At 42.2% G+C, this 11,474-nt stretch overlaps 1 protein-coding gene across 3 annotated transcripts in view; it reads left to right on the forward strand.

The window, feature by feature from the left end:
• Positions 1 to 9,325, forward strand: part of MIER1 (MIER1 transcriptional regulator) — a 1,388,802-nt gene extending 1,379,477 nt beyond the window's left edge. For all 3 annotated transcript variants that reach the window (XM_044085588.1, XM_044085589.1, XM_044085590.1), the window contains one exon: positions 7,784 to 9,325. In XM_044085588.1, the coding sequence (XP_043941523.1) occupies positions 7,784 to 8,130 (347 nt within the window). In that variant the 3' untranslated portion in view covers positions 8,131 to 9,325. The remainder of the gene's footprint in view (positions 1 to 7,783) is intronic.
• Positions 9,326 to 11,474: the final 2,149 nt, after the last annotated feature.

Consider the following 11,474-nt stretch of genomic DNA (forward strand, 5'->3'; position numbering starts at 1 on the left):
GGCGTCGGCTGCATGTGTTATACCCCTGACGTCATGGAAGAAGGGACAGCAACCGACGCAGGACACAAGACTTTGTTAATCCGGCCGACTGAGGGCTACTGCAAGCAGATAACCCAAATGTAATGACTGCAACAGTGAATACACTCAAACATCTACATTTATGGTAAGTGTACACAACTGTACTTTCATGTGCCTGTTTTCTTTTTCCATCTTCTGATGTTTTCGAGTGTCATTTTGTTATAGTAGGTGCCACATATAATTGTTGCTCAGATCCATTAGCAAATGGCCAGTGATCCTCTTGTAACATTACCATTCTCTGTAGTAGAAATGATTGAATGGCACCATAGAGATCTTAGAAAGAAGATGTAGACCCAACAGAGGGCTGTAAAACTTTACCTCTCCTGATGCAACATGGCATTATTTAGTTACTACTTTGAAAAAAAGCAGAGGTGTGGTTTGCTAACGTAGTTTGTATCAGAAATAATGAATTGGGAGGGACTGAAATGACATAAAGAGTTGCAGAACAAACACTTGCACAATATAAATGAAGTCTTTTTTCATGAATCAGCAGCAGAGGTGAAGCACCAATATTTGTTTGTATATGTAGGATTAGGGATTGCTGCCCTATGATACAGCAACCTTGTAAACAAAGCAGAGGGAGACAGGCAAGAGATTTCCATCATTCTGTTTTAATTTTTCACGGAAAAAAAGAAGAGAGCACCACAGCAGCAGCATCAAACATCATGTTGACATAAAACAACAACAAAGATTCAAACTGTTGGTCATTGTCAAGAATTCCCTGAAAATTAAGTCCCATGTCCAGATCATGCTTTTCAGAGCTGAGTAGCAGAATTCAAATCGTGAATCTTTGATGTTGCTGTTCATAAAAATGTCAGCATTCGCTCCTTATGTGCATGCAGCATTATGAAAAAAATATTACTTGTATGTTTTATGCGGATGGAGCCACATTGTTTTTGCCTGATGCTTTTGCACCATTAAATAAGCTGATTCAACAGGAATGAACAGAAAAGTTTGGGGCAGTAAAACCTAACTTTTGAACTCCTGTCTGTCATATTTTCAAAAGGCAAATTCTGTGACCATATTTCATGTTATTGCATGCCACACTTGCTAGGATGTTCATCGTGCATACAGCTGCAGTCATAACAGATGGGTTCTCCTGCCGTCAGGCGGGTCCTCGGTCGGCCGAATTCCAAAGTCTAGGTCCGGCGTCGGTTGTCGTCGCTTCTTCCCTAACGTCAGTGCGACAGGGGTATAAAAGAACCAGCCGACGCCATTTTCTTCAGTCTTTCTTGCCGCGCGGTGCCCGAAGCAGAAGCAGTTCGCAAGTGCCGGTCGGCCAGCTCCTGAAATTACGAAAATTTTGCAACCGAAGTCTTCTTGAAAGCTAAGTACCCCGTTGGGGAAACTTTTCTTGCCTCAGACTGATGTCAGACAAAGTTAATAATTGTATTTCATGTGGGAAGCAAATACCGCATAAGGATTTTCATTCCCTCTGCATTCCTTGCTTAGGCCCAGACCACGACGTCTCGGTCTGTCGTTTTTGTGCTACATTCAACAAACGCACCATTAAGCATCGGGCGGAGTTCGCCCAGCACTATTTTGGCAAAAAATTTAACTATATTATGTCGTCGGATACTCCGACTCCAGTTTTGTCTAAAAAACGCAAAGATAAGGACCGACACACGATGTCCGCAGCCTCTACCGACACCACGCCAAAGCCGACTACAGGTGGTCCGGTTCTCAGTGAGGCACCTACGCAGCCCTTGCCTACCGACGACACTTCATTGACGGTGTCTTCTGTGCCCGAGGTCGCAGGCTCCTCGGCCCACACCCCGACTACAGATACCGAAGCCACTCTTGGTGGTGAATCTCAAAATGTAGACAGGTCTGCCTCCTTTCAAGGTGTCTTCAGACCTTCCTCTTCTTTTTCCATCAAGGCTTTCACTAAGTCTAAAGCAGCCATGCATTCTAAGAGACAAGCTACACAGGGCCCTTCTCCAGGCCCCATGCCTAAAAACAGATGCTTAAAATGGCTGAGGATTTAATTACTCTTATCAGGGGTTCTCAAACCCCCCCGGACAAAAGGCCCAGAGTGGAAGAAGAATCCCCCTCCTCTGACCAGGCCTCCATTATTTCAGAGCACTCTGATGAACAGGAACATTCTTACTCCCCTTTTGAAGATTCTGATGCAGAGGAGTCCATTCCCTCTGCCCCCCCCCCCAGAGGATTACTCATTTGGGGAAACCTTGCATACCTTACTCATTTGGGGAAACCTTGCATACCTTAAGGGAACACTTCCACTGGGAAGGCCAAGAGTACTCAGATTCCAAGAAAAGGCTTAGGGATTTTCTCTTGCTACCTCAGCACAGGCCTCTGGCTATACCTCCTGTCTTAGACATACTAGATGATGTGTACTCGGAGGCCTGCCTTAACCCGGATTCCTTACCTCCAGCCCCAGTCAAGCCTGACAGGTACTACCGGGTTCCTGACTCACACCAATTTTTATACAAAAGCCATGCGGCTGACCCAGAAACTATCTCACAGGGCCCCAAGGGAATTAAGGCCTCCACTGCTAAAAATCCATTACCTTCCGAGAGAGATTCCAGATCCTTAGAAAGGTGGGGAAAAAAGGTATACACCTCGGCCACCTTAACCATGAGGGCATTAAACTGCCAGTTCCATATGCTAAAGTACCAACAGTTTCTGTTATCACAGTTGAGAAGTAAAATGTCACAACCTGAACAACCAGACTTGAAGGAGTTGCAGGATTTGATGCATAGTGCAGAACAAGTGGGTAAACATACCTTGCAATGTGGTTTTGATGCTCTAGAGGCTTCATGTAGAGCTGCTGTTACAGGATCAGTCATACGTAGACATGCCTGGCTCAAGGAGCAAACCTTACCAGATCATGTCAAAGCTAAATTACTAGATGCCCCTCTACAAAAGGATGTATTATTTGGTGTTAAAGCTGAGGAGGTATTAAAGAAAATGGAGGAAAAGGCTAAATCAATGCAAACAGTGAAAGATTTTCTACAGGTACAACCTCCACGTTTCAGTAGAAATTGGCCTTCCAAAAATTGGTCCTTTCCAGCCACGGACAGACCCCAAAGAGGTAGATTCAGGCGCCCGAGGGGCAGAGGGCAATCTCAAGGATCGTTTAGAGGCAGACAGTGGCAAGCTCCTACCCAAAGAGGTGGTGAGGATAGTTCGCAGCCATTCAGAAAGCAAGCCCAATGACTTTCCCCTTTCCATGCCAAGCAAGGCTCAAATGGCAGCACCCTTAGGCGGAAAACTGGCATTATTTTCAAAAAATTGGCATATTGTCACAAAAGACAAATGGATCCTGGACATTATAAACAGAGGCTACAGATTCCATTTTCGCACCCTTCCAAAAATGAGAGGCATGCCAAACCTGCCACACAATCAAAGGGCAGAGGCACAAAGACAAATTTCAGATCTCATGGACATGAAAGCTATTCAAGAGGTACCTACTCACGAATAAGGTCAAGGTTTTTATTCCAGACTATTCCTGGTACCAAGGAAGGGAAAAGATTGGAGACCTATTTTGGACCTATCCATCCTAAACACATTTTTACTCGTACCAAAATTCAAGATGCTCACATTACAGCAGCTTCTTCCCATGCTGGGCAAGGAATCTTGGCTGGTAACATTGGACCTCAAGGAGGCATACCTGCATGTCCCAATCAGACAAAATTGCAGAAGATACCTCAGATTTCTTGCAGGTTCAACCCATTATCAATTCTCTGCATTGCCCTTTGGCTTATCTACTGCGCCCAGAGTATTCACGAAATGCCTGGCATCAGTAATTGCCTACTGCAGACTTCAAGGGATACAAATATACCCATATTTGGATGACTGCCTGATCCAAGCGGACAGCAAGCATATACATCTGAAACATCTGGCTTTTGTAATAATGTTGTTGAATTCTCTGGGATACACAGTCAACAAAAAGAAATCAAGGCTAATACCCTCTCAGAAAATAATTTTCCTGGGTGCCAACTTGGACACAAACACCCAGATGGCCTACCTCACGCCAGAGAAGCAGGGGCAACTAACTCAATACTTCAGAACACTAGCAAAGTTCACCAGGCTGACTGCAAGGAAAATCCTGCAGGCTCTGGGATTCATGGTATCTTGCATCCTACTAATCCCATGTGCAAAGCTGCATATGAGGAAACTTCAATGGTACCTGAAAACCTATGGTCTCAACACAGCCACAGTTTGGAAACAATAATACCACTAATTCCATGTCTTCAAAAGGAATTTCTGTGGTGGGCTCAAGCATGCCAAACAAACACAGGTCTCCCATTCTGCAAGCCTCAAGCAAATCAAGTCATCACAACAGACGCCTCGGACTACGCCTGGGGGGCGCACATGACAGATTGGTGCATTCAGGGCAAATGGTCCCAAAAAGAAAAGCACCTTCACATCAATCAAAAGGAAATGCTAGCAGTAATAAATGCTATTATAGCTTTCAAAGACCTTCTGCATCCAGGTCAACTATTGATAAGGACAGACAACACCACAGTAATGTGGTACATAAACAAACAGGGATGAACCCATTCATGCCCCCTATGCAGGCTGGCCATGTCACTTTGGAACATGGCTCTGGAATTACAAATTGAACTTCAAGCACAGTACTTGCCAGGCAAGAAAAACACGCTGGCAGACAACCTAAGCAGAAATATGACAGATCCACACGAATGGAAGTTGCATCCTCAAGTTTTTACAGAGATAATTCAAGCATGGGGAAGGCCAGACATAGATCTCTTTGCCTCCCACAAAAATCACCAATTGACAAAATTCTGCTCAAGGACTTTTCATCCAAAGGCCTGGAGAGTGGACGCTCTCTTTCAGTTGGACAACAATGACAGTTTATGCCTTTCCACCTCTTCCTCTGCTGCCCAAAGTTCTATTAAAACCAGAGCAGACAGACCAAAGATGATTCTCATTGCTCCAGACTGGCCAAGACAGCACTGGTACCCACTCCTGAGGAGCCTGACGCATTCCCCTCCATGGACCCTACCTCTAATGCCTCTTCTTCTGACTCAGCACAGCTTCAAAACTCTTCACAGTCAGCTGAAAACACTCAATCTGGCCGCATGGAAGATTCCTTAACATCACAACAGACCCTACTCTCCAAGGAGGTGCAGGATGTCATTTTGGAGGCCAGAAGGCCGTCTACTAGAAAAGCTTACTCCACAAAATGGAAACGGTTTTGTGCCTGGAATGAGAAAAAGGGCCAGAATCCTGGAAAACTGAATTTACCTCAAATGTTACAGTATCTAGCTGAGCTGCAAAGCAGTGGACTTTCATTCTCCTCCATCAAAATCCATGCCTCAGCCATTTCTGCAGAATGCAACACTGATCCACCTTTATTCTCTCACCCCCTCTTAAGACAGTTCCTCAGAGGGGCTAAGAATATAAAACCCCCAAGGAAACAACCAATACCTGCTTGGGACCTCAATTTCATTCTAGAAAAGCTGACCTTGCCTCCTTTTGAGCCAGCTGCCTCAACAGATTTGCAATATTTGTCCTGGAAAACAGCTTTCCTTCTGGCTATCACCTCAGCTCGTAGGGTATCGGAACTACAAGCCCTCTTGGCTGTGCAGCCTTTTATCATCTTCCATCAGGACAGAGTTTCCTTACGAACCAACCCGTCCTTTATGCCAAAGGTGGTATCCAGGGTAGCTTTGAATCAGGCTATACACTTACCTACCTTTTACCCTAATCCTCAAAACAAAGGGGAGAGACTACTACATTCCTTGGACATCCACAGACAGCTGCGTTATTATTTGGACAGAACAAAGCCTTTCAGAAAATCAGAACAGCTCTTTGTGTCCTATGCTATAGGAGCTCAAGGGAAGCCAATTTCCAAACAGACAATTTCAAAATGGATAGCCCACTGCATACGCTTTTGTTACTCTTTTCATGGTAAAACTGTACCTGCAGGCATCAGATCTCACTCCACAAGGGCCACAGCTACCTCTGCAGCTTTCCTCAGAGGAGTTCCTACCAATGATATTTTGGAAGCAGCCACTTGCACCTACCATTATACTCCAAAACTAGAGCAGGCTTTGCCACTGCAGTCTTGCAGGGCATCCTGGCTCCTCCTAGTTCCACCTAGTGCCTACCACCCCTTTCTTAGCTTTGGGATTCTACCCATCTGTTATGACTGCAGCTGTATGCACGATGAACATAGTACAGTTTTGTAACTACCATAAATGTAGATGTTCGAGTGCTAATACAGCTGCAGTCCAGGTTTCCCTCCCTCCTTTCCCTTTTGGGACAGGCCTTTTGGCTAACACCTCCTCATACAACCTGATTGGGGTATTCATTAATGGTGTATTTGCTTGCAACTACTGTATTTTGATTATATGGCATTGCTTTATAACACAAATTTATGTATTGCCTTCCTTCTGGGGGCACCTGACATCTGGGGCAAGAAAAACTGAAGAAAATGGCGTCGGCTGGTTCTTTTATACCCCTGTCGCACTGACGTCAGGGAAGAAGCGACGACAACCGACGCCGGACCTAGACTTTGGAATTCGGCCGACCGAGGACCCGCTTGACGGCAGGAGAACCCATCTGTTATGACTGCAGCTGTATTAGCACTCGAACATCTACATTTATGGTAGGTACAAAACTGTACTTTTCTTTTCTCAAGAAACATCAGTAACAGAAATTTCCCTTGTTGGTCGGTGTTCTGTTTTTTGTATTGTACATTTTTATTTTTATCTGAGTGCAGATTCTGCATATATAAGAATGCCATTTATTCCATAAGTCACTTGAATGATGACAGCAAATTTCACCGTGGATGGCACTTAGTGCTGCCATCTCACACTGTCAGTTGTCCAGATCAGTTTTTGGCTGGGGTGGGTGTTTGTATGGATTTTGCTTGTCCTTCTCGTCTTTACATGAGGTTTCTCAGGGTGCTGCAGATTTCTCCTATATCCCAGAGACATTTTTAGGTTAAATGACAAGCCTCTGGATTGCCTGGCATCATGCTGATTTCCTGAAGGCAATTTGTGCAAATTCCGTTTTTGTGAGTTAGTCACTCAAAACATTCAGTAAAAAAAAGCAATATTTTGCAAGTGGCAAAAACCCATGCACTTTTATTGTGTGTGAAAGGAGGGCGGTAGTGACCCAGCCACACTCCCAGCTTATTATGTATTGGCTGCACTGTCACACAATAGTGGGAAAAAAGCAACTTCATCAGTTGCAGAAAGGTTTTCAGCAATTTTGATTCTGACAAATTGCACTCAACACAAACTGAATTGGTAATTGGCTATCATTTGGCCTACTTGGGAGGTGTTCTGCAACAGAATGGCATCCTCTCTAGAACTTGTTTCTCTGCCTTTTGTCCGTTAATTGCTGATTGAGTTCCAGCTTCCCTGTTACCTTGCATTGAAGAAAAGTAGGTAATGGAGAAAGAATGCATGTTTTAGTTTAGTAGTGGATCTTTAACTGTACCAGTTCAAAGTAAGTCAAGAAATTGCTTGTTACCATGCAGTATTTCTGCAAACATGTAGGATAGTTAGCGTTCTAATCACTAGCTTTCAAGCTGATTTGGATATATTTTTCCATTGTGGCTGTGGATTACTAACTTGCATAACCGATTCTACAGATAAAAGCTTCCATGCTGAGTACTAAATGGATCTGTTACAAAACAGGTGGTAATATTAAATGTGCTTGTTGTACTTGTTTATTCAGACTTTATTTTTTTTTTCTTTTACCTCAGGTGTATCTGTTAATGGCCGTCCAGCAGCATCGAATGCAAACAAAGTAAAAGATGAATGCTTTCATGCCAATGGCCCCCACACTGATGCTCAAGAACCCCTTTATGCAGAAACAGATAGTAATGGGTGTGAAAAGAAGGACCTTTCACCTGATTTGAAGTGCATTAGTGTGACTGCTGTCAGTCAAAATTGTGAGCCTGAGGAAACTGTTGAAAGGCCTCCAAAGAGGTGTAGACTTGACAACAGCGAAAATGAAAATCAGAGTGCCTCAGTATGTGTGCAGGAAGAAAACTTGCATCTGAATTCTGAAGAAATGGAAACAGACATTCTGAATTCTAGACATTCTTAAAATGAAGAACCAAAATTTTTAAAGAATGAACTGTGGAGTGTTTAGAACAGTAAGACTTTGCGGGTGACCTAAAATAATGAACCGCTGCCATAGAAGAAGAAATTTATTCTTATTGCTTTGAAATGTTTACATTCTTTCTTTCATTAGATACCTGGTCTCCATGAAAAAAAAACTTGTTTCACCAAGGAGATGGACCATGTTTTTAAGTAATTTGTCATTGCTTTTTTGAAATGCATTCCTGAAGTTTCTTGGCATGATTTTTCTATGCCTAGAGTCTGCTATGAATATTTGAAAGTCTGTCTACAGGTGATGTGGATTTGTGCACAGAGCCACTTTAGAAGCTTAAATCCTGCTATGGAAATGCTGAGCTTCTGACTAGTAACTAGCTGCAGAACTTTTTTCTCTCGTGTCATGTCTCGTGCCACAGAGTTCACCGGGTTGGGGTGGGGGGCATCTCAGTATTCTGTCTAGTCATATGATACTTTACCATTGAGTCTGATCTTTTGTAAGCCTTTTGGAGGGAAGCATACTAAATGAGATTATTCTTCTCTCTCTCTTTCTATAGAAAAGACAAAAGATCCATATATTTTCTGCCCTGATTAATCTCAGGGTACTAAACCTAAGATGAAATGATTTAGGGTAATCATTATTCCTTGTTAAGAAAAAGAAAAATGAGCATGTTTTATTTTTATGAAGCTAAATAAGTCTAGTGGATATTCATTGGGTTTATTTATGAAGTTTATGACATCAGTGATGTCTTCTGTATTGTACATTATCTGGGTTTAAGAAATACATTATGTATTTTTCCAGATCCTTTTGTAGCCTTTGAAATATTTTTAGAATATTTGTGAATTGATTCAGCAGTCTTTTCTGTAAAGCCTGTATAGTTTCTTAAGTTGTACAGTTCTTAAACTTTATCTTGGAAAATGTTTCAATAATCTATTGTTTGTCATTACATTTGCAAAAATGTTTTTAATCTGCTCTTTTTTATTTAAAAAAAGTTTTTATAGCATCTTTAAAACTGTAGACAAGGGCACAATTCTTTACATGAAAAGTCTAATGTTTCCTGATAAAGTTGTGTATTTTATTAGCAGACAAAGAACTTTGCACTGTACTTGTTTTATTCAAGCTTATTTAGTTGTATTTAAATTCTTTTAAAGATGCTGCAGAAAAATACTGAAACATCTTTGTGTTATTTCTGTGTTTTTATTGGTGTCTGTAAATTTGTTAAATTATGCAGAATTTCTGAATGTTTCAGTAGGCGGCCTTATCCCACTACTCAAAGCCCCTCAAGATCCTTGTTTTTTCTATGGATGCTGACTGGGGTATGCCTTTTCATATGCAACCAGTAGTATAGCTGTATTGTTTCTGCAGGATTAAGTAAAACATGAGGAAGTGGGTATACATCTTCTGTATAAGGCTGTATGTATGCTCTTTAGAAAAGAATGAGATGGAAAATTACTGAGGCAGTGGTTTAGTGTATATGTTCTAAAATGAGAATAATGGTATAGGTGAAAAAATGTGACAGTTGACACTGTAGACCTTCTGGATTTAAGATGTAAAGGAGAACTGTGGTGGGTGATAATTTAAAAATGAGTGACTTACAGAGCTAATGAGGAGTAAATAAGTTGAAAAGAAGGATTACTTTATTTTACATTTGCTAAACAGCATGGCCCAGCTGAGCCAAGGGCCCCTTTTCAGCCAAGTTGTGGAGGAAAGTTCCAAACAGTAAAGTTAAACTAGGACAAACTGGCAAATGAGAAAGTATCATTAGCATATAGATTTTGGTAAAGGAATACATCTATTGAGAGTAAAGCTGCATATAGATGTACAGTATTACTTAAATTGAAAGTGGGGTAGCATGTAGACATTGATGCAGTAAATGTAGAAAGATGTAATTAGATTGTAGGTAGTTTAACCAAGCAGTATGGTGATGCAAGGAGGAAGCTGGGGTGAATTGAGTAGAAGGGAGAATAAAAGGTTGGAGTGTATGAAGGAATGTGATTTGAGTAAGTATGTAGTTATGTACAGGAATATTGAATAATAAATTGATTAGATGTTACTATAGCATGTCCAGGAGGAGGACAGGTGTGCTTTTAGCTTTTGTGTGGAAGGTGTTTGACAAGATTTGCCTTTTGGGCTTGGGGAAAGTGAATTGCATTGTTTAGAAACATGGAGGGAGTAGAGGGAGATGTCAAAGTGATTCTTAGTTTGTCGATAAAGATTTGACTTTGGCTGTTTTTTTTTAGTTGGTGTTCTGGAATCCTACCCATTGTAGTTGATGCAGTGCCAGGCAGTGGTAGGATTTGTGGGGAGGTTTGTTGTGTAATTGGCAATGTTGTAGCATTTACAAAGTTTGTTTAGAAGTGTTTTCTGGATATTAGTAAGGATGAGAGACACATAGTACGGATGGGAGGAGTAGAGTTTGATCAGTACAATACCAGTCTTCTGAGATGAGTGAGATAAGGTTTGATTTGACAGAAGGTTCCTAGCAATGTGGTTAATGTGACAGCCAGATTTTAGTTTGTCTGTGATTACCACAGACACTTTTTGTCCAGCCTGCAATTAAATTGTTCTATTTCCAGAGGTGGTTTTGATCTGAGGGGGTTTTTTTTTGAGTGAATATTGGTGGGTGAAAACCATTAGTTTAGTTTGTTTGTTTGTTTTTTAACCTTTAGAAAAATAGCTGACTGGCTCTTAACTAATGATCTGAAGTAGTTAACTTCATTTGTGCAGCAACCTATGGGATTCGGATCCGAGCCAGCAGTTTTCAACAGCTTTAGATCCGAGCTCCAAGCTCCTCCCCCTACCCATAATCCCCTGCCAACCCTGACTGACCTCAGATCTAGTTTGCCGCGGTTTACTTCAGCAGCTTGATCCCGAGTTTCAGGCGTTGTTCGTAATTTTTGTGAGAAAATTTAACTTTTCTAACCCTTTTTACTTCCTCTTGGTGTGATTGTGTTTTCAGGTCCCTTATCCCGTAGAACCATCTTAGTTTAATTTATTTTGTCCTATATTCTAACCTCCCCCCTCCCTTTGTGGTTCCGTCAGGGTTGTGTGTGTGTGTTTGGGGCCTAGTGTGTGTGGGTTTTTCCTTCTAATATGTCTGAGGCCCCAAAGTTAGTGTTTTCGAAATGCACCGAGTGTGGCCATAAGCTGTCCCCAGCGGGTGGCCACACTCGGTGTGTGATGTGCCTTGGGGTTGAACACCTGTCCTCTGGTTGTACCATCTGTGCAGCGTTCAACCCCAAGGCACTTAAGGACTGGAGGTCTAAGCTGATTCTGGCGGGTCTTCTGCACCCGGACTCGGCTTCTACCTCTGGTCCTCCCGTGGCTCCCGCTGT

This window comes from Protopterus annectens, chromosome 10.part0 (assembly GCF_019279795.1).
Source record: "Protopterus annectens isolate FY-2018-M chromosome 10.part0, PAN1.0, whole genome shotgun sequence".
Lineage (NCBI taxonomy): Eukaryota > Metazoa > Chordata > Ceratodontiformes > Protopteridae > Protopterus > Protopterus annectens.